This window comes from Canis lupus, chromosome 16 (genome assembly GCF_048164855.1).
Source record: "Canis lupus baileyi chromosome 16, mCanLup2.hap1, whole genome shotgun sequence".
In the NCBI taxonomy this organism is placed as follows: Eukaryota; Metazoa; Chordata; class Mammalia; order Carnivora; family Canidae; genus Canis; species Canis lupus.
The window spans coordinates 61,404,596-61,427,731 of record NC_132853.1 but is presented as its reverse complement, the minus strand read 5'-3'; the positions used below and the strand labels follow the sequence as shown (position 1 = coordinate 61,427,731).

At 59.4% G+C, this 23,136-nt stretch overlaps 1 protein-coding gene across 2 annotated transcripts in view; it reads right to left on the bottom strand.

The window, feature by feature from the left end:
* The window catches only part of TBCD (tubulin folding cofactor D), a 140,136-nt gene that overhangs the window by 12,130 nt on the left and 104,870 nt on the right, over window positions 1–23,136 (bottom strand). For both annotated transcript variants that reach the window (XM_072782114.1, XM_072782115.1), the window contains 12 exons: window positions 22,364–22,444; window positions 17,050–17,123; window positions 15,638–15,755; window positions 14,546–14,606; window positions 13,487–13,509; window positions 10,939–10,970; window positions 5,522–5,584; window positions 4,693–4,769; window positions 2,750–2,831; window positions 1,389–1,507; window positions 841–932; window positions 132–272 (listed from right to left, as the gene is read on the bottom strand). In XM_072782114.1, coding sequence (XP_072638215.1) covers window positions 132–272; window positions 841–932; window positions 1,389–1,507; window positions 2,750–2,831; window positions 4,693–4,769; window positions 5,522–5,584; window positions 10,939–10,970; window positions 13,487–13,509; window positions 14,546–14,606; window positions 15,638–15,755; window positions 17,050–17,123; window positions 22,364–22,444 — 963 coding nt within the window. The remainder of the gene's footprint in view (window positions 1–131; window positions 273–840; window positions 933–1,388; window positions 1,508–2,749; window positions 2,832–4,692; window positions 4,770–5,521; window positions 5,585–10,938; window positions 10,971–13,486; window positions 13,510–14,545; window positions 14,607–15,637; window positions 15,756–17,049; window positions 17,124–22,363; window positions 22,445–23,136) is intronic.

Below are 23,136 nucleotides of genomic sequence, written 5' to 3'. Positions count from 1 at the left end.
GAAACCAAAGGCCTTCTGGGCCCTGAGCCCCGCCGGCTGCCGTGAGCCAGGCCTGCGGGTGTGCTGCTGCCCGAGGGCACGGAGACACGGAGACGTGGAGACGCGGAGATGCGAGACCACCGCCGCCTTACCAGGCACCCACGTCCCCTCGGCTATCGGTGGTGTAGTCGCGCAGACAGCCCAGCAGCGTGCGGTAAATCTGGGAGACGTTCTCCTCACACACAACCTCGTCTGGGGCTCCTCCTGCTCTCACGCCGACCGTCTGGCAAACCCTGAAATTATGAAAAGTGTGTGAAATGTGGCGAGTGACCGTGGACTCCATCCACCCTGTCCTCCCAGCCTGACGGGATACATTCGCGATCCAGAATACACAGCTCTTCCCCACATCTCCTGGTGTCGGCGGCAGCAGAGGTGTCAAGGGGGCCACCTGTGCCAGCCCTTCCCGTCGCCACACAGCAGAGGGGCGCAGGTGGGGGACGGGATGGGAAAGTGAGTCCTGGCGTGTGCGCCGGGGGGGTGAGCACACACACCAGCGGCCGCCCCACACGGCACCTGCACACGAGCTGAGGCTCACGCCCCCGCGTCCAAGGTCGGCTGCTGTTCCTAAAGCAAGGAAACCTCATACCCGCTGCAGCGACCGTGACCAGAGTCAATGAGCCTCTGGGTGGGAAATACTCTGACGACCGTCCAAAAAGAGAAGAAATGAGAAATCAGGAAGTTACAGCGTCACTTCAGGGTAGAGCTGCTGCGTGGGACTGGGCTCCGGCCACACGGCAGGGACCACCCTCTGCATGCGGCCACCCTGGGACAGCAAGGACGGGGAACGGCCCGGGGACCCACCTCGAGATCGCCTTCAAGGCATCCCGCCTGGACTCGGCAAAGCTCACGTCCTTGGGACAGATGGTGGTCACGGCTCCCAAGCCAGCCAGCACCTGAAAGGCAGTAATGTGTGGTCCACAGGCCGAGCACCTGCCAGGCCACCTGCTGTACTGGGAGGACAAGTGGCCGGGTCGCCCACTGCCCCAGGTCATCTCTGCTGGCATCTCTCCCAATGCCAGCTGCCCCCTTTCTGTCCTGCGGCCCAGAGCCGGAAACCATGACCAGTGACGGGCCGGCCCCCGATGGCGCAGCGCTGTCCACGTGTTCCCGAGGAGTAAGCCCGGGGCCCCGGAGTGGTCTTCGGCAGTCTGTCCAGTGCCTCTGACCCCAGCTGTCCAGGCAGGAGAAGGGGCCACAGCACGACCACCCGACGGCACAGCCACGTCCCTCGGCCACACCTGGACACAGCCCCTGCAAACCCTCCCATCCCAAGAGCGTGCGCTGGGCGCCCCGGAGAGCACCCGGTTCCCCTCCCCACGGCCACACACCCAGTGGCCCGGGGCCCTCACCTGCTGCAGCCTGCCCTGGAGGAGGACGCGAGGCAGGGTGCCCAGGGCCAGCGAGAAGCCGCAGCGAGCCATCTCCTCGGGGCTCTGCAGGTCGGCCAGGTACTGCTGCAGCAGCTCCTCTGAAAGGAAGCGAAGAGGCCACTGGCTTCCCCCCACACGGCACACACCCGGACACCTCGGGAGCGCGAGCCGGCGGCAAGACAGAGGCTGCACGCCGCTCCGAGGCAGGCGTATCTCGGGAGCGGCTCAGCGCAACATACACAAGGGTTTCAATGGGGCCGTCCTGAGGTGGTCCCAGGCCATCTCGGCAGGATTTCACCCTCCAGGAGGGGCTGAGCACGCACGACGCAGCCGCTTCACCCCAACGCCGGCTTGCGGTGGCTGCAGTGCCCTCCCCGGGCCGAGAGCACACCAGCCGTCGTCAGGGATGGAAGGGGTCCGGGCAGCGGGCGGTCCCCAGGCAGCGCAGCTCGGGAGGGGCCGGGAGGCGACACACGGCGACCCGACTGCCGCGACCCCTCGTCGTCTCTGCTTAGGTCTCAACAGAGCACGACCGTGACGTCACATGCACGGAAACCTCAGGGCAGCAAAGGGACACGGCGAGGCCTGCGCGCCCTGGTGCGCTGCCTCCGTAGCACTGACCGGGGTCTCTGCGCCTGAAGGCCGTCACTGCAGAGCGGCGCCCACTCTGCCCGCGAGCACGGACGCCACGGTCTTCTCAAGGGAAGGGTGACCGTGTCATCCCAAGGTGTAAGGACTGACCAAATACACAGTAACGTCACTACCTCCCTGGGTGACGCCGCCCGAGGTGGACGGAAACGTCATGACCTTGGAAAGTCCGTCAGAAGACGTTACAGAATATTTTCTTATTTTTGAAAAAAAAATCATAAAAAGTAGATTAAAGCCATTGCACGTGTGATTTTTTATATTTACAATAATTTAAGTCTGCGTCATACACGCCTGAAGGCGACGGGCACCTCAGGGCTCAACACGAAGCTTCTCCACGCAGACCCGTCCTGGGCCAGACGCACCTCCCCGAGCAGCTTCTGGAAAACCCAACTGGGGCAAGGCTGTGCAGGGGGAGGGCGTGGGCCTGCGTGGTGAGCACGAGACGCTTGCTCCCGCCGCCGGGACGCACGGTCCGCAGCCCAAGGGGGACCAACTGGTGGCGGCTGCGCACACCTGGGGGATGACCCAGAGCAGCAGGCCCCACGGCCCGGCCCGTGCCCCACCCCCACCCCCACTGTCCCCCCGCCCCCACGCAAGCCCAGCTCTGCTCCCCGTTCGCCGCTCCTCCTCCCCCCTGCCCCCCTGCCCCCCCACCCAGGCCCAGCTCCCGGCCCTCCCCCGCACCCACTCACCCTGCTTGACGGGATCGGCCTGCCCGCCATCCAGGACGTAGTACTCGCAGCAGAGCGCAGCCAGGGCCGAGACCGCCGCCTCCTGAAACAGAGTGGCCGTGAGTGCGCAGCCGGGCCAGGCGCCCCACGCCGGGCGCTCCCACTGTCAGGTCAGGGTCCCACGGGCGACCAGCAGAACCCGAATCGCACACTCCTTTCCAGCAGGTGCGCTGACCACCGTCACACGGTTATCACTTCGATATTCTCTGCAAATAATAACCTGAGTGGATAATGTGGTTCCTACCGTTCTGTGGAAACACCTTCTAATACGGTTAATAATAAAAGGAGGCATTTTTTCTTTCCCAGCAGAACAAGCGAAGGACCAAGTGTGTGACACGGTGGCGTTCAGAGAGGGGCTGGGACCCGGGTGCAGGGGTGGTGGGCAGGAGCGCAGGGGACAACAGGATACCCCAGGCACCGAGAGGAGGAGCCCGAGCTCCAGGGAAGCCCCTCAGGGTCAGACAGACGGCAGAGGGCAAATGCTGGGTTCCGATGTTCTTCCCACTGCGTCCCCCAGGCACCCCACCGAGCAGCCCTGGAGAGGGGGGCCGCCCAGGGCCGCGTCGCACCCCTGACAGACCGCCACAGTCCCTGCTGAATCGACTACGGGAATGCTGCTCAAAGGACACCTTGAGGCCCTGACAATGAAACATGCAGGTTCATCTAGTAAAACTACATGGATGCAACAGAATAATAACGTGAATTTTTTTTCTTTAAGATTTATTTATTTGTCATAGAGAGAGAGAGAGAGAGGCAGAGACACAGGAGGAGGAAGAAGCAGGTTCCATGCCGGGAGCCTGACCATGGGACTCGGTCCCGGGACTCTAGGATCGTGCCCTGGGCCAAAGGCAGGCGCTAAACCGCTGAGCCACCCAGGGATCCCCCAATAACGTGACTTTTAAAAAGAAAAAAAAAAAAAAGAAAAGCAAACACAGGAGGATGGAGAATTAACATACGGGAAACCAACACAGACTTCATCTGTCCACCGTCGATACCAGTGCCTGAGACCCGCAACAGGACTTCCATCCCGGCTCCACGAGGCCCAAGGGCCCTCCCAGGACAAGTCAGCAGCACATGAGCCACCAGACTCGCACACTGTCCTCACCCAACGCAGCCAGCCTGCAGGCAAGGACCCTGGACCGTGGCTCCCGCCTACACGGGAGCGCCACAGCGGTCTCCAAGCCCGCCTTCTGTGGCTCAGCACGGCCCAGAGCCCAACTGAATAATCACTGTGGACACACAGGAGAGGCGCCCACAAACCGTACCTACTTACACCAGAAACTGTCAGAGAAACAGATACTCTGGTCGTCGTTGGCTGCTTTAGTTTTCCTGGTTATAAGTTATACGGAGAACATCAACTAGAATTCCAAATAGAATTATGGCATTTGGGGCTCCTGGGTGGCTCAGCGGTTGAGCATCTACCTTCGGCCCAGGGCGCGACCCTGGGGTCCTGGGATCGAGTCCCGCATTGGGCTACCTGCACGGAGCCTGCTTCTCCCTCTGCCTGGGTCTCTGCCTCTCTCTCTGTGTGTCTCATGAATAAATAAATAAAATACAAAAAAATTATGACAGCATTTATCAATGATTATATTAATATATAAAAGAGACTCAATGCACACAGTCCTTTAAAACAAACACCAAAAAAAAGGATTATGGTCTTTTTTTTAGATCATTTCTTATTTCAGAGAGAGCACGTGCAAGCACATGCATGAGAGGGGAAGGGGCAGAATCTCGAGCAGACTCCGTGCTGAGCACAGAGCCCGACGTGAGGACTGATCCCAGGGCCCTGACACCACGACTGAGCCCAAATCAGGAGTCAGATGCTGAGCCGACGGCGCTGCCCAGGCGCTCCCAAACGTCACTCTCTGCACAAGGCAACAGCCAGGAAGGCCTGCCGACCATACCTTGACCTGTTGTCTAGAGTGACTTGAAATAAGATGGAGATTCCTCAACGTGTCATCTATCAGCCACTGCCAACCATCTGTCAAAGGAACAAAAGACATTCACTACCCAGCTAAGAATACGCAGGTGAACTTAAAAGCAACAGATCCTCTACGTCGAAGGGGCAACCTTCGAGATAACCTGGAGGAAATCTGAACATCACGCAGGTTGCACAGAAGTCCCAGGGCCCCTCCACTCTTTCAGCCGCTGAGATGTTGAAACTTGCTCTTCTAACACGGAAGGCTTCAGGGGGCCCGCTCCCTCCAACAATGCCCCCAGGGCCCCACCAATAAAACCCTAAGCATTCAACTCCATTAGATCCCAACTGAGCAAGGAACGCTAAATTTATTCAATTTCCTTTATTTCCCTCCTGGTCACAGAACTCCTGAGGCTGCGCATGGAAAGCATAACGTCAGCTGGGGGAGGACGGTGACTCCGAGGCCAAGCGCCACAGACCGTGCCGGGCTCCGGGCCCGCACCGTGCGCCCATCTGGGCGGGGACAGCCCGGACTGCCTGGCACTGGGGGAAGGCGCCCTGGGCGACGTCGCAGCCAGGAGCCCGCGGGGAGGAGGCTGACCTCTCAGCAGGCGATGGACGGGCTCTCGGTCCTCTGAGGGCAGCGGGGCGCTGCTCGTTATTTACAACAGGTTCTTAGAGCAACTTCAAAACCAGGTGCCCTGATTCACGGACTCTACCGTCCGTCCTAGCCGGTTCACCTTTATTTTTTAATCTGAAATAACTCTGGGAGGAAATGCTACAGCGAGTCTACAATGAAGAAGAAAAGCACTTACCAATGACGACGTCACCTCTAAAAGGCATTTTGGAAAGGGACAAGTTTTCTATTAAAACGCACACTGGGAAGAAAAAGGATAATTGCAGGTCATTTCTCCAGAAGGGCCCCGTCCGCATGCTCAGCTGCCGCGCCAAGCCCGCCCACCACGCTGGGCACCTCAGTGCTGGGTGAGGCCCACCGGGGCAGCTCTCAGCGGGGCAGCCCCGGGGCCACACGCACTCCAGAACCCGCCCCCAGCTCGGGTGACCCCACACAGTCCCCGGGGATGGCTCTCGAGTCCGAGGGCGCCTACGAGTGTCCAGGAGCTGGGACAGCTGCCTGCCGGAGGACCAGGAGGAGGAGGGGGTCTCCGAAGATGGGAAACACTCCTGTCACAGGTGAGCGCCCAGAGCCCCGAGGGGGGAGGCGGCCGGGGGTCCCTGAGGGGCCCCAGGAGGTCACCAACAGCTCTGGGCTGCAGCTACTGACAGGACGGCTCCTGGAGAAGCCGTGGGGTTGAGATCCTGGGTAAATTCCTGACCCTGAATAATCAGCGTCAGTTTTTTAAATAAAGGTACGACTACCACCCCGTGGGCAGATCTGGTCCAATCTGGTGAACGGGGTCAGAGACGCCCACCACGGGGACGCCACGGGATGGGGCCCCGAGCTGTGCGCGCCCAGCGGGCCCTTCTCCATGCACTGCCTGCCCGCCTGGGACGGGCCCACCCCCGGCTCGCCACCTGCGCCAGCATGGCCCCGTGGGGACCTCTCCCTGTCGCCCCCATGGCGGGGTACCCCCACCACTTTTGCACAGGCCTAGTGGGTTTTTTCTTGATGGTGTAAATAACCTGTATTTGCTGAAAACACTAACACTAGAGAAAAAACAACAGAAAAAGCTGCCGCTGGCATTTTGGAGGCTGCCCCTGGGCGCCCGGCACGATGGTGCAGCTTCATCACGGACACACCCTTGTTAGGGCGACTCCCCTCCCCCCATCCCTGCCCTGATCCCAGAAATCAGGCCTAGCTGGAGTGTGACAGCGGTCACCCTGCTGCACACAGGACAGCGGTCCCTCGCCTGGAGGTCGTGGCTGTGGGCGCTGGCGGCCATCACGCAGGGACCCCAGGCCCGACGGCTGTGCCGAGCGACAGCACCACCGTGCCACCCGCACGCTTGGGAGGGCGGTCCCCCCTCGCAGCTCCCGACTCCCAACTCCCATTAGCTGTGGCCAGAAACAAGGTCCTGCTGACGCTGGCAGCGGCTCCAGCCACCACCCTGCCCTTCTAACAGCGGAAGTGACGGCAGGAGACCTCATGCCACACACTGCGGCCAGAAAAAGACCCGTTCTTTTGTCCTGATGGGCTGGATGTTCCTTCCAGCTGTCACCGCAGCGATGGCGGCCACACGCGTCTGCCTGCCCTCGCACCCGGCAGCACTCAGGACAGCACCCAGCAGCACCCAGGACGGCACCCAGGACAGTGGGCGCACTGGAAGGCCCGTGACAGCTCCGCCCTGGAGCCGGCACCGGGGCCACTGAGCTGACCGCAGCCCACCTGGGCGAGTGCTGCGCGTTCCCTCTGGTCTCTGGGGAGGCTGCGCCCTCCCATAGGGCACCTGGGATCTGCTCTGGCCACGGTCAGGCACTGCCACCTCCACGTGGCCTGCTGACGTCACACGTGGCTGTTCTCACATCCAACGTTCTCAGTACTCAGACACTCGCTGCTTTCTCCTGCAACAGCAGGAGGAGTCGGGTTGGCAGCTTCCACTAGTCCTGCTGGGTGGTTACGTGCCAGAAACAAAACCCAAACTGTCCAGAACCGTGGTCCTCCCAGGAGGAAAGACGCCTCCAGGGCCTGGACCCGCCCCACGACCCAGGCACACACACCTGTGGGAGCGGCAGCACCGCCAACATGGGCTCCACGGGCTATTTCTCCGCGTTCTCGTGTACATTTGAAGTTTTCTAAATGAACACTTTTTAAGGGATCGATGCTATCTTACGTCTCCTGAAATTTCTTTGAAGCTTTTTAAATTATAGTTTTCGTAGCTGAGTTTTTAATTAATCACAAATTTAGTTCTGGAAATGTAGGAGGCGGGGCCCCTGGTGACACCACCTCTCCACCAAGGATGGAAGTACTTTCCGTGTCACGTGGCGCATCTCATATGCGTCATCACATCGGCGATTTTCTTGGCGATCTGCCCTGCACGTCATCTTTAAATGCATTCCATCAAGTAAAACTAGAAGGGAGGGTGCGCCTGGCTGGCTCAGTGGGAGGGACATGTGACTCGATCTCAGGGTTGTGAGTTCAAGCCCCATGTTGGGTGTAGAGATTATCTAAGAATAAAATCTTTAAAAAACAAAAAAGACCGAGGTTTTATAATTCCCAGTGAGTCTACAATTATTTCAAAATAAGAAGTCTGGGCAGCCCGAGTGGCTCAGTGGTTTAGCGCCTGCCTTCAGCCCAGGATGTGACCCCAGGGTCCTGGGATCGAGTCCCGCGTTGGGCTCCCTGCACGGAGCCTGCTTCTCCCTCTGCCTGGGTCTCTGCCTCTCTCTGTGCCTCTCATGAATAAATAAATAAAAATCTTTAAAAAATAAAAAGTCAAAAAAAGTTACAGACGAGGTCATTCAGATCCACCCACCGGCTAAGATAACATTTTTTAAAAGCTGGAGGAAAGTCAACCGTGTTTAAGTCCCTGGGAGCGGCTGCAGCCCTGAGCCAGGCCACTCCTGCCAAGCAGCGGCTCCAGGGGCGGCGCACACGCCAGAACCCGCAGGAGGGCTGGAGTGGCCGCGGGCCTCTCGGAGCCTCTCGGAGCCACTGGGACAGAACGTGGATCCCACGGTGCCTGAGGGGAACCAGGACACCCACGTGGGCCTCGCACCCAAGGGAGCCCGTGCTAGACATGTGCACGTCCGAGAGCCCTGACAGGGACGCGGCGCCCCCGGCTCCAGCCAGAGGCCGACACATGCCCAGGGGGAAGCAAGCCGGAGCCTCCAGGTCCTTCTCTGACCCTTCACGCCTGGGTCCAGGCCGACACAAGCACAACCACACAGGCGCTGGACAATGGCATCAGACACACATTTTTAATATGTTTTTTTGTTCAAAAAGGTAAATGAAATCATTAAAAACTATGACAGTAATATAGAAACTATTAAAAAATAGATTCTGAAACACAAAACCCCAAGAATCGAGGGGTGCCCTAGGGGTTCAGTCAGTTGAGCGTCCAACTCTGGATCTCAGGCTCTGCTCGATCTAGGATCAGAGGCCAGCCCTGCGTCGGGCACGGAGCTCACTCAGAAATAGGTAAACAAACAATCCCAAGAATTAGGAGCTCCGCGGATGGGCTCAACGACAAGACACAGCTGAGGAGAGAGCCCAGGACAGGGACCCCCCCACACACACCCGAAACGGGGGAGGACGAGGGGGCAGGGGTGCGAGGGTGCAGACAAGGCCCACGCTGTGCAGCCTGGGCCCCAGACGCGGTGGCAGAAAGACGCACAGAAGACGGGGATCTGGAGAGACGGTGGCTGAGCGGCTCCCCCAGGGACCCAACCACCTGCCGACCCACGACCTTGGGGCCCGTCACCCCCTCCCACCCCGGGCGCCGTGTGAGTCAGGAGACCAGACACCAGGGGCCAAGCCAACGACGACTGAGTAACTGCGGAGCCTGCGGCCACCCACGCAAGCCAGGCCTCGAAGCCCAGGAGTGGGCCAGGTGGTGTGCAGGGCAGCGACCGAGGCCTCATCCGGGGCTGCCACTCTGGACGAGCAGTCCTGAGGACGTCGCCCGGGGCCTCGCCCGCCTGCCAGGTGGGCTGCTGGTGACGGAGCTCCTGGAGCGCGGAGTGGCTCGCGGGCAGGGCTGCCGAGGCCTGTGTGGTGGACGCAGGGACGGCCTGAGTCCCTTCTGGGTTTCTGTCCGTGCTTCCTGCACAGCCTGCAGGGGCCCCTCCGCCTCAGCTCCCACATTCCCGGAGGCAACTGGTGTCCCCAGAGAAGGGACTCCAGACACAGGTCTCCCCAACATGCGGCCACGGTTTACTCTGCTCCCCTCGGCCACTGCCACTCCCTCGCGGTGACGCGGCCCCTGCCCGCCATGCTGGCTGGCGTGGGTGGGTGGGTGCCGCCCCCAGGATGCACGGGGTGACACTGGGTCCCTTCAGACAGACCCCTGGGCCTGCGACCCCCCCTCACAGGCCAGGCAAGTGCAGGCGCGTCTGGTCTGCCTCGGAGGAGAGGGGTGATCCCGGGAGCCGAGCGAGTCAAGGCCTTTGGTGAGACCAGCTGTGGCCCCGCCGTCCTGCCTGCGCGCCCTCACCGTGCCATCCGCTCCTCGGGACCCCCGGGCCCAACCCCACACACTCCCTGCTCACTGCCCAGAGGGGCTGCTTCGTCCTGCTGACCCGAGCCCCCGGTGCCCCTCCTCGCCACACTGCTGCTCCTGCAACACAGGGAGACACACCTGTCCTGCCTCATGTCCCTGCTGCCACCGGGGGCTGCCCCGGAGGTCAGAGCAGCACAGATGCCACGCACAGCGCAGCGGGTCGGAGTACGGGGCGTGTGGGAAGCTTCGAGACCCTCTGTGCAGCTGCTCAGGGATGTGCTCATGACCACTGCTGCCTCATACACCAGATCCCACACGGGGACCCAAGTAGGAAGCCGGCAATTCTCTGTGAAGCGGAGGCCTTGGGGCAAACGAGAGCAAAAGGCACGTGCCACCCCCGTGCTGCGCTGGGACGGACAGGGACGGTCCGGGGTGTCAAGCAGGCAGACGGGGAGCATGGGAGGAGCCGTGAGAACCAGTGCAGCGGCTGTCCCAGAACCAAGAGGACAGACTGCCAGGAAGGGAAGGAACCACCACGCACACCGAGGGGCGGAACCTGGTCGTCCCTGACCTGCCCCCACCTCGCGCTCGCCCCGTGGGGTCCTGCCTCAGGGCCTGCGGGCCCTCCCCGACCTCTCCAACCTCGCGGCCCTGCACACAACCAGGCGCCTGACAAACGAGCTGCGGGACAAGAGGAGGAGGGCTGGGGCTCCCAGCAGGTTCAGCTGGGCGGGCTCCGGGAACGCTGGGTATCCGCTTGCTGGCATCATCTGACTTCCTGGGAACATGTACACACACTCTGAAAAGCTGCCCCTCGCTGTACGGCTACGCGCCACATGCCGGAGAAGGACAGACGGTGACGCTCACTGCGAACGACAACCACAGCTGCGTCCACTGCCCAAGCCCGTGAGACGCCAGGGAGCTGAAAGCCTGCAGTGAACGCACGGAGCCGCCGGGGCAGGCGACCAGCGGCCCCAGGAGCCACGGTGAGCAGCCGCACGGAGCCCGAGGGCCCCGGTCACCACGAGGACCACAGAGTAAGGGAGAGGGGAGCAGGCCCCCCTGACGCTCACAGGCAAGACACCCCCGACGCCCCTGTGGCCCGGACCTACCTGCTTGTCTCATGAGTTCTCCTCCTAGACCCCTGAAAGTGAATGGAAACATTCAGAGTTAAAATCTTTTATTTGTAACGACCTAAACCATCCCAAGTGACACACGGAGCTTTGGGTTCCAAACAGGGAGACACTGCTTAGGTTCAGCCCGACTGCCGAGACCCTCCTCCAGAGGAGGCCGCCCTGGTCCCCGGGTTTTACGGGCACGACGACCCGTCGGGCATAAACCCCGGCGCAGCCACACAGCACAGATTCCAAGTACTGCTCAGTTCCTGCCGCGGAGGAACGGACACCGGAAGTGACCACCGTCCAGCCCGAGGACGCAGCCCAGCAGCGTGTGTCAGGGAAGAGGCGCTACCGCTCTGGACACCTGACCCCTGACGCTGAGCAGCGTACGGCATGCAAGTGCACTGCACGGAACACCGAGGTGCGTCTACAAGGCCACGGCGTCCGGCCCAGACAGTAACGTGTCGCTCCCCCTCCTGCCTGAACCAGTTTGGAAACTGGGACCCCCGGGGGGCTCAGCGGTTTAGCACCGCCTTCAGGGCGTGACCCCAGGGTCCTGGGATCGAGTCCTGCGTCAGGCTCCCTGCATGGAGCCTGCTCCTCCCTCTGCCTCTGTGTCTCTGCCTCGCTCTGTGTCCCTCAGGAATAAGTAAATAAATAAAATCTTAAAAAAAAAAAAAACAGTTTGGAAACTGGATGAAATCTTGGAAACGGGTCTGGGCAGGGGGGTCTGGCAGGGGAGGACCCGGCGAGTCAAGGGCCCTTCCAGGTTCAGTGTGGGCAGCCAAGCCCAGGAGAGATTTAGAACAAATTTAAAAACAGCAGAGAAAAAAAAAACTAATAAAATAAACAAAACAAAACAAAATAAATAAAATAAATAAGTAAAATAATAAAATAATAATAAAATAATAAAATAAAAATAAAATAAGATAAAATGAAAAATAAATAAAAAAATAAAATAAAATAAAATAAAAAAATAAAAAAATAGAAACAGCAGAGACGTACATGCAGACTCTGTAAACGCCAGCGCACAGCAGCCGAAGCCGTGGGGCAGCAGACAAAGCCGCGCAACGTGGGTGCCCTGTGGCTCCCTCCACAGCTCCCTCTGGGCCACGGAACCAGTCTGGGGGCTGAGGCGTCTCGCCAGAAAGCAACAAGCACATTCCCTACTCGATGGGGAGTCGCTCCTCTGCCGTTGGAGCAGCTGCAGCAGCAGCAGAGCCGTGGGGAGGCCCAGGGGAGCTGCCCGGGTGCTGAGCCTCCGTCAGCGGCCATCAGGGTCAATGTGTGAGGCCGGAGCGCCGACGTCCGTGCCAGAAGGCACAGCCTCGCTACCCTCCTGCCGGGGTCCAGACGCGCTGCCCATAACCCACAGCGGGGAGGAGAGCATGCCGTGAGAGCCCCCGGGGGTGTGCATCGTCTACGGGGCACACGGGGTGGGGGGTGGGGAGGGGGGACAGCACTAGGGGGGCATCCTGAGACCGCAGACACACCCCTGCAGTGACCACGCGGCCCCGACACAGACCCGCTGTGCCCCACGGGGCTCACGGGCTGGGGGGAGCCCCCCTCACACTCACACTCTGGCTCCAGCACAGGCCTGGGGGGGGGGCAGTGTCTGTTAAGGGGAACAGAGGTGTGCCTGCCTTCGAGCCAGAGGTGTCCAGAAAAGGGATTCTGAAATAAGGCAGGATGCACGGGATCAATGTAAATCTGTGTGGAACAGCTGCCGCGTTGGCACTGGGCAGTGCCAGCCAGCCAGGCCTGGCCAGGAGCACGGCCGCTCAGCCCCTCTCCCGGGCCTCCCTGTGCTGAGCCTCCACAACCACTCAGGGGAGCGGAGGACGTCTGAGCCCCGGCCGCTCCGTGACAAGACGGCCACAAAGTCTTATGAATAAGCCAAAGATCTGAAAAGTCACTTCACCGACGGCAGAAGACGGCCAGTCACATGCAGAAGATGCCAAGGGCACCAGTCCCCGGGCCGTGCCGGGTGGCTCCCCGCGGAGACGTCCCGCCGTGTGCGGAGCCCGGGGAGTGCTCCCAGCCACCACGGGGGGACGCCAAGCGGCACAGCCCTTTGGACGAGCTGCTGGGGCCTTAAACACCCCCAGGTGTTCACCCAAGCAAAGTGCAAGCACACGTCCACACCAGGACTTGACCACCAACTGCACAGCAACACAAAGGCGACTCTGAGGTCCGCACATGACGTGCACGACCTCTGCGGCTTCACCTGCACGGAAGTTGGAAAAGTCAGGTCTCCTGAGGAGCACAGCCGGGCCAGTGGGCTGGGGGGCAGAAGCACGGGGCCGGGTGCCAGCAGACGCCCGGCCTCACGCCCGCCAGGCCACAGCCCTACACAAGCCGACTCTGCCGCAGGACACGGAGACCTCGGTGAAGCTTAGGACACCCGTGATGCTCGTGGACCTTCACACCCTCTGACCGGGACACACACCCCTTCAAACGAGTAGCCGGGCCGGGGTGCCCGTGCGCGTGGCGTCCGTGCGGGTGACCCCCGAACACAGGGTCGTGGGGCTGGGACGCTTACCTGTATAACTGGCGGTCGTAGAGCTGAAACGAAAAAGTGAAAGTTATTTAGTTATAATTAGTTTTAAATGACACAGCGGGTATGTGACATCAGTGAGTCACAAGGACACGACAAACGTTTCTCAGGCTGGGTGTCCGCATGATGGAGCCCACTCGACTCCCAGGAAGCCCCTGTGCCCTCACGTGGAAGGGAAACCAAGGCACAGAGAATGGAGCCAGGACCGACCTGCGTCCTAGTTCCAGGGTTGCCAGGCAGCCTCTCGGGCGGCCGGGACCACACCCCTGACCCCAACTGGGCAGTGAGCAGGGCAAGGCCTTCCCCGTGCCCCACAGACACCCAAGGGGCGGCCCTGCAGCTTCCTTCCCCCCACAGGCCAAGGATGCCCCCCAGCCACCCTGCGCCACCGCGCGGTGCCCCCCAACATGCCCCGACCCCACCGCCGCGCGGCACCACAGCACCCACTGGACGGCACAGGCCAGATGATCTGGTATCAAAATGGTGCATCGTACGTGAGAGATGAATCTCACAGGATACAACTAACCCCAACCCACCCACGTCCCCACGAGAGACTCTGACGTCACCTGGTAACGCGAGTGGTTCACCCGGCACCTCTCCTGAGCCACAGAGCTCGGGGAAATCTCCGGAACCCACAGAAATGGACACACTTTCTCCCCCCAAGATGTGTGAACCCAGATCCTGGGGGTCAGTTCAGACCCTGGTCCCGCCGTGGAGGCACAGGCGGGAATCCAAGCCTCCGCAAGAACAGGCCCATGTCTGGACAGCGGTGGGAACGCAGCCGGGTCGCTGGGCGCCTGGGCAGCAGGGAGGTGCAAGCAGCATGCAGGAAACGCCCAGTTGGTGGGAGGGGCAGGCGTGCTCGGGGCCACCCCCAGGACGCAGAGCCCCAGGTGCCAGCCACCCGCGGGGCAGAGGACCTCCCCGTGAGCGGTGGGCCCAGACGAAGCTCAGCGGAACCTGTGGGGCCATCAGACTCTGCGGCCCGGACCAGGGCTGAGGGAGAGCGTGCAAGGGCAGGGGCCATGGTGGCCGCACACCAACCTGCTGGTGGATCTGCTTCAGGCCGCGCACCGCCGCATCATCCAGGTAGTCTGCGACGGGCCTGCGTGGGGCAAACACAGCAGCTTACACCCTGAGGACGAGCAGAGGGGAGCGCTCAGGGGCCTCCAGCTCCCCCGGCACCCGAGGGCCCTGCGACCAGACGCTGCGGCTCCTGGATCCCGGGAGGCTTCCTGCCTGCCCCCGCCGCCGAGGGGGCTCCCTGTGCCCACCTCTCGGTACCGACCAGGTTCCCGACACTGAAACCTTTCCTTCTGGTAGCCTGGGATACGTGTCCACACCAGGCAGGGGCCGCTCACACCCCAGCGCCCGGGCTGGTGGCCACCTCACCAGGCTGTCGCGCCCAGGCCTGCCCTGGGCAGCTGCACTGGGCACACTGCAGCTGATGCCAAGCCCTCAGCCCGCCCCAGGTGCCACATCACCCCGTGCAGACGTCCTCAAAGCTGCCTGACGGTGTGCGTCCAGCCCGGGGGAGGCAAGGGGCTGAACGGGTCCAAAGCCCCAGGCTGTGGCCAGCGCCCTGCCTCACGTGGCCCCAGGGTCCTTCAGAGGGACGGGTGGCGATTAAGACCGTGGTCCTCAGACTCAGTGCAGGGCCCAGGTTACAGACACTGCAGGGTGTTGTGAGCTTTTCCTTTCGTGGAAAAGTTGGTGGGAAAGAAAAGTAGAAATCTAAGCAGTCCCACAAACTCACAGACGGCCCGCGAGGAGCTGCTCCACGACCCATACCACACTCCCGCGTCGTTAGGACTCTGCCCGCTAGAGGGTCCTTACTGGAAATGTAACCACTTATGGCCTCTGATGCTTTAAATTACGAAGAGTAACAGTCCGCCCAGCACGCGGAGCACAGGGCCCGCTCAGCACCCTCTCTGAAAACACATCCTGCTTTTCTGAGCTAACTCAATCCCCAGAAAGACAAGAGGTCAGGAAACAGCTACTCGGCGCCTCGGGCCCTCAGGGCCCCGGTGGCCAGCAGCCCGTGGACACGGCCACCAGGGAGGGAGAACCCCAATGGATGCGGGGACCCCGGCTCGCGGCCACAGGAGTCACACAGACCGTGGGCACGTCTCCCACCTGTCCTCTTGCACGGCGAGTCGGTACAAGCCGCGGGCGAGCTCCGCACAGGCGAGCACAGCCCCGTGCCGCGTGTGCAGGTCCAGGCTCTGCGTCTTCGACAGCAGGCAGGGGAGAACTGCGAACGACAGGGGCCACGGGACACGTGAGCGAGCGCAGGGACCGTGCGTCAGACTCAGGAGCAACAGGAGGCTTACGGGGAGAGCTCCCTCCGCGAGGGCCGCTAGTGCAACGCCCAGAGTTAACGCACGTCAACACACCAGACCCTCCTCGGCGCCCAGAGGCGTGAGCAGGACGGCAGGTGGGGGCGCAGAGCTCGTCGATCCCGGGTCCCCCGGACACGGGGCAGGGATCCGGAGTGGAGGCGGAGACCCGGGGCTCTGCTGTAGCTACGTGGGCGGAGGGGCCGCAGCCTGCCTCCCCGGCTCGGAGCAAAGGAAGCTGCAGGACTCTGGTGCCCTGGGGACACCCCAGGAGCGGGCGGAGGGCAGACGAGAACCTCGCCACACTCCTCTGCCCACTGACCTGGGAACCACAGCCCTCGGAGCCTCCGCATCCCCGAGCACACACACGCACTGCTGCGGTGGCTGTCAGGGCGCACGGCGTCCACGCAAAAGCACCCGCACAGGCGTTTGCCCATGCAGGCAGCCGGCAGCGGTCCATGCTCAGGGACCAGGGAGGCTCCTTATCTATTCACGCTCTTCGACGGGAGGAAAAGACAGGGCTGAGCCCCCGTCCTCCAGGCCGTGAAGATGTCCTGGAGTCATTGCTCTGGGGCTGCGGCAACGAGCAGGCCCCAAGGCCTCCCCTGGAGGGCCCGGGCTATGAGAGGCTCACGGGAGTAACATCGCGGACTCCAGATGAAGAGCCGCGACGCGACCACCAGCTAATTATCAAAGCATGATTTACACAGGTTTGACGAGGGCTCCCCACCTGAAACCAGATGCTTACTTATCCTGGAATACGGGTCCTTCCTGTCATAAGGTGTCAACACTCTGGGCCTGGCCGCTCTCCTCTCCCACCGAGGTGGGCAAATGGGACAGCAGGCCATTCCCCCAGCCCGGGGTGGCCAGGAAGACGCTTGTGTTTTAATTTATTACATTGTGAATCACTTCACTTAAAAAGATAATAATGTAGCTACTTCTGAAACACGCAAGATGCAGAACACGGTCCCTCAGGTCCGTGCACCCAAGGCTTGCTGGCCCCAGGTCAGGGCGTCTGTCCGCGGAGAGGCCACGGCTGAGTTCCGTCCCCCGACCAGGCGCAGACCAGCTCTTCATCCACACACGTCCCGGGGAGGAGGAAACATGGCAGGGCTCCCAGCCCTCAGGCCTGGACGCCAGCACGGTGCCCGCCCGGCACACACAGGTGCACACGTGGGTGCGCGGCACAGCACGGCCGGGCACACCTACCGTGAGTGGCGCTGTACTCCGGCGCTCGCTGGGCCAGGTTGTGCAGAGCCTTCGCGGACAGCTCCCTGATGACCCTGGCGGAAGGACGCAGAGAAAGTTAGCTCCTTCCTCCTCACGACTCCAGCTGCTCCATCTCGCAGACAGAGGACAGACGGGAGGGTCGACCGGCCACTTACTCAGAGCCACCAATGAAAACAAACATGAAGGAACAAACAAGTAAGAACTTGTGATAACAAATGGGGACAAATTCACCAAGCGACGGGCAGGAGCCAAGCCTGCGGTGGTCACAGCCGCCTTCTCCGGGCGCCAGGGGCAACGTGTCTCCCAGCCTCCCACACCCGAGGAATTCGGAGTAGGAGCAGCGGGCAGAGGCATGTGACCTCTCGCTGTGAGGACCAGAGGCTCACGGGGCGGATGTCGTCCGGCTCAAGCTGCGACGTGGGAGGCGGGTATCACGTCAGTACAGATATTTCCAAACACATCGACGTGCTCTCAATGCGTCGAGCGACAGAGGAAGCCCCCAGAGGTGGTGACCGAGGCCTCCTGCGTCCACGGGGCCCAGACGGCGTCAGACCAAACTCTGAGAAGCTCCCCCACCAGCTTCCCCGCCCCCTCCCACCCCCAGGCACCGGACGCCAGGACGGAACAGTGTCACCGCAGAAGCAACAGGACAACACAGAAACACGATAAAAACATTAAGGTGGAAACACATGCATACGAGGGCAAACGAGGACAAATGAGGGCTCCCTGTATGTGGACAACTGAATATCTGACACACGTCAGCTCAGAATGAGCACCTGAAAGAGGGATGAGCCCCATACCCCGGCAGGACCATGTCCCACCCCTCCTGGCCCCCAGGTCCTGCTTAGGGGTCCACTTCCAACAGCAAACATGAGTGCTTCGAGGCAGGAGTGTCTCGGGCACCAAGCAGCTCAGCACCACGCACCCACGACCACCACACCCAATGCCAACCATTCGGTGACACGCCAGCCACAACCAACGCTGCACCCCGCAGCCTCCGTGAATGGTCAGGGCTCAGGAAGCCAGTTCTGAAGAGTGAGTGATAAATGGGTCTGAGAGCAGAGAACCATTTATTTCAGCAGCAAAAGGTCCCGAGGAGGCAAAGGGGGCAGCCACTCCGACACCAGTTACACGCATCTTTCCCAATTGGTGCCAGGTTGAGCATAAGCGTTCTCTACTTAAAACAGTTATATTTACCATGTAAACGTAAGACCTAAAACTACAAAACTCCTAGAAGAAAAGAGGAAAAAAGCTTCATGATGTTAGACCTGGTGAGGACTTCAAAAGCACAGACAAGAAAGTAAAGATGGGTAAAGTCTGCATTACGAAAATTTTTAAAGATTTTATTTATCTATTCCTGAGAGAGAGAGAGAGAGAGGCAGAGACACAGGAGGAGGGAGAAGCAGGCCCCCTGCGGGGAGCCCAACGTGGGACTCGATCCCGGGTCTCCTGGATCACACCCCGGGCCAAAGGCAGGTGCTCAACTGCTGAGCCACCAGGGTGTCCCTGTTTTAAAATTTATAACTTCTGTCAATCGAAGGAAATAGTCAAGAGAGTGATAAGGCAAGCTACAAGATGGGAGAAAATAGCTGATTAATATAGAATATATGAAAAACCTCTACAACTCTACAACTCAACAAAAAACAAGTAGCTGGATTTAAAAACAGGCAAAGGACTTGAGACGCTTCTCCGCAGACAATACACACAGAGCCAACTAACCCGAGAGAAGATGCTCAATATCAATGATCCTGGGAAATGCAAGTCAAAATCACAAGATGCTACCTCACACGGGCTAGGATCGCCGTCAGGAAAATGCAAGGCAAGGAATGATGAGGACACAGAGAAGCTGGAATCCCTGTGCAGGGCGGGTGGGAACGTAAGGAAGTGCAGCCATTAGGGAAACCAGTATGGTTCTAGGGGCTCCCTAAAACATTAAAAATAGAATTACGCCATATGATCCTAATTCCACTTCTGGGTATTTCACGCAAAGGAGCTGAATCCGGGGTCCAGAAGAGAGATTTGCACACCTACATTCACGGCAGCATTTTTCACAACAGCCAGGAGATGGGAGCAACCCCACGGCCACTGACAAACGAGTGGGCGAAGAAAATGTGCTCTACACACACAATGGAGTGTTGGCCTTACAACAGAAGGAAATCCTATCGCTGCTACGACATGGGTGCACATGAAGGAGAGCAAGCTCGGTGAACTCAACCGGTCCCAAAGTACTGTATGATTCCACTTACATCAGGACCCTGGAGGAATCAAATTTTTAGGGACAAAAAGCAGGATGGTGGGTGCCAGGGGCCACGGGAGAGGTGAGGACAATGAGTCCCTGTCAACGGCGACAGGGTTTCACTTTGGAAGATAAAAAGTTCTAGAGGTGGATGGGGAACATACGCAATGCTATTGCATTGTACACGAAAAGTGGTTAAGGTAATATTACGTTATGTACATCCTACCACAATCCAAAAAATTAAGTCATATTTATCTTTCTAAAATATTTTATTTGGGCAGCCCGAGTGGCTCAGCGGTTTAGCGCCGCCTTCAGCCCAGGGCCTGATCCTGGAGATCCGGGATCGAGTCCCGCGTCGGGCTCCCTGCATGGAGCCTGCTTCTCCCTCTGCCTGTGTCTCTGCCTCTCTCTCTCTCTCTCTCTCTCTCTGTATCTCTCATGAATGAATAAATAAAATATTTTTAAAAATAATAATAAAATATTTTATTTATGTGACAAAGAGAGAGAACGCGTGCACGTGCACGAGTGCAGGGAGGGGCGGGGGGCGGGGGGAGAAGCACCCTCGATGCCGGTTCCGGTCCAGGACTCCAGGATCACACGCTGAGCTGAAGGCAGATGCTTAACCAGGCGTCAGAAAACTTTCCAAAAGAAACCCAAGACAGGGGAGCAGCACCTCATAAAAGTGGTACTACTTAAGGTAAAACAGAACAGATGCACCAGTCAAGGGTGCCATGCGTCAGCATCTGTGAAGAATTCTGCAAGGGGCGCCACATGTTCCAGGGCAAGCTGTGAGCCGACCGGAGAACCGGCAAGTCTGTTAGCGAACTTCTAGCTGCCGTCTCCTCACTGGCATAACCCAGCCGAAGACAGATGCAGAAAGGGCTCCACCTCTGAAGAATCATAGAGTAACAAGGCGACATGATGCCTTATAAAGCCCAATGTTCGGGGGATCCCCAGGGGGCTCAGCGGTTGAGCGCCTGCCTTCGGCCCAGGGCGTTATCCCGGGGTCCCGGGATCGAGTCCCGCGTCGGGCTCCCTGCATGGAGCCTGCTTCTCCCTCTGCCTGGGTCTCTGCCTCTCTCTGTGTGTCTCTCATGAATAAATAAATAAAATCTTTAAAAAATGTTTTTTTTTTAAAAAGCCCAATGTTCTGGAAAGTGTTAGCCGATGTGGTTCTGAGCATCTTCAAACCTGAAAGAACTAGGACCAGACAACATTCCCTCCACGGCCCGGCTCACACACCCTGAACACTTCCAGGTTTTCAGAGCTTATTCTAAAAGTATCTTCTTAACGAAATTGATAACAAGACCGAAGCCATGAGAAAAAAATAGAAAATAGCCACAGACGGGCAGAAAGTGAACCCTGGTGACGATGTCCTGAGCTCTGTGCAGACCAAAGGCCTCACACAAAGGGCAGACTCCGTGAGAAGGGACAGAAAAGCAAGACCCTACAAGACTCACCCCGGCTGAGGGCAAAGGGCATAGGCCGCAGCGGCTACGAGGGCTCCAGCCGGGCTTCTCTGCAGGGCCCTAAGCCAAGGACAGTTTCTACATCGTAAAAGGTCAGATAAAGAAAAAACTACAAATACACGGAACAGTGACCTGAAGTATTTACTGCCTGGCCCTTCAAAGAAAGCACGCGAGCCCCCACACCACGACCCCTCAGATCATACTCCAAGACCAGGAATTTACCATAAAACAGAGGGAAACGTCATAATGATAAAGAGTCAATCCAATGGGAAGACATACAAATTATAACTGTAAACGCACCTAACAAACAGGCCGACCCAAAATGCACGGAACATGGAGATGGAGAAGGGAACGCTCTGACATCAGCTGGAGATTTTAACGGCTTCAGAGCTTAGCCCAACACCACGGGTGACACACGCACCGTTCTGGTCTTAAGTGTCCTACTGACTCACTAGTTCCTCGCAGGGTTGGTGCATGGGATCTTTGTCCCAATTATGAGAGATTGTGCAGTGACGCCTCAAGTGTCAGAAACCAGCACAAGTCTCAGAAGATCCCCGGCAAGGAAACCGAGGAAGAGGTCTGCTGGTGGGTGGGCTGCACCCACGTAGGTGGCACAGGGGTGCCCCACTCCCAGGAGAGCCCTGCCCTCCTGCACACACGGCAGCCCCGCCAACGCCCCACCGTGCAGGGTGCTGGTCCTGGCAGGTCAGAAGGAACGCCCCGCAGGTGACGCCCTACAGCCAGGCCCTCGACGTAGGGCTGTGAGCAGCCCCTACCTTCAGGCAGTCCTCTCCTCCAGCCCTGCTGCCTGCACCAGCAGCCACGCCAAGCCCTCCTAGACGAGGTGGTCTCGCCTTCCCAGGGGCAGTCACGGCGGCCGGCAGCGCAGACACCCCTCTGGGTTCTGGATCACAGGGGCCCCCAGCTAACTCGCGCAACACTCAGGGCCCTGGGGCTGCTACAGAAGGAGGAAAAGCTGCCGGCTTCCAGGAGACAACGGAGAAGACCGCCGGCCAGGGCGGCCACACAGGACAGCACGGGGGAAGGGGCCCCTGAGGGAGCGCCCAGGGGGCTGCTCCTGCGCTCCGGCACACCCCAACACGACCGCATCCACGCGGCAACACCGCACACCTGGCACACCTAAGGTCTCCAGAGGTAACACTAGAGTCAGACCCTTAACCAGCACATCAGGCACGAAGACTGGAACGCCTATCACTTCGCAAAAGTCATCTTAACAGACAAAATCTATAAGAAGACACACTCAAGGCTTCGCTCTATTTAACCGCTCCTCTGGAAAAAAAATAAGAATTGTTATTTGACAGCTACATTTTTTTTTTAAAGATTTCATTTATTTACTCCTGAGAGACACAGAGAGAGGGAGAGAGAGAGAGAGAGAGAGAGAGAGAGAGAGATGCAGGCAGAGGGAGAAGCAGGCTCCATGCAGGGAGCCCGACGCGGGACTCGATCCCAGGACTCCGGGGTCACGCCCTGGGCCGAAGGCAGGTGCTAAACCGCTGAGCCCCTCGGGCTGCCCTTTGACAGATATTCTGATAAAACACATTAGTAATGAGACAAACACAAAACTTACCCATCCCAGTGGTTGATCTTCATGGCCACCAGGTGGTCTATCATCGGCTGTGTGTACTCAGGAAAGCCGGCGATAAACATGCTGAAAAAGACCGTATTGAGAGGCGGTGAGGACGTGAAGGAGCAGGAACTCCCGCCAATGCTTGTGGCGCGTACAGCCACGTTCGGTTTGGCAGTTCCTTATAAAGTTAAGGACACAGAAATCCCCCTGGAAGTATTTACCCAGAAACAACCAAAGCTAAGCACCCACATGGAGACGTACGGCTCCGAGCAGGGTACTCCTCCGAGCCACACCCTCCAAACAGCCTGACCGTCTGGGACGGGTGAGCTCAGAGGGACGCTGTGGCACGCCACCAGCCACCAGCAACAGACAGGAGCGAGCTCCGGGCGCACACGCTGCAGGTGTAACGCTCGGAACAACGTTCTGAGCTGAGAAGCCAGATGCAGAAGTACATCCTTCCTGATTCCGCCATGAGATGTTCTACAAAAGGCACCAGCGGTCCACAGCGATGGGCTGAGGCTGCTCGCCGCCGCGTGTCATGCAGGTGCCGGTCACCCAGGGGAGACCTTGCTGACACCAGGTGACACCAGGTGTCCACTCTTGCTCAACCGTGCGCTTCACTCAAGGACAGCTGATGGAATGTAAATCCTGCCTCAGAGATAAAAGGTACAGGGCACCTGGGGGGCTCAATCGCTGAAGTGTCGGCTCAGGTCGTGACCCCGGGGTCCTGGCACCGAGCTCCGCATCAGGCTCCCTGCTCAGCGGGGCGTCTG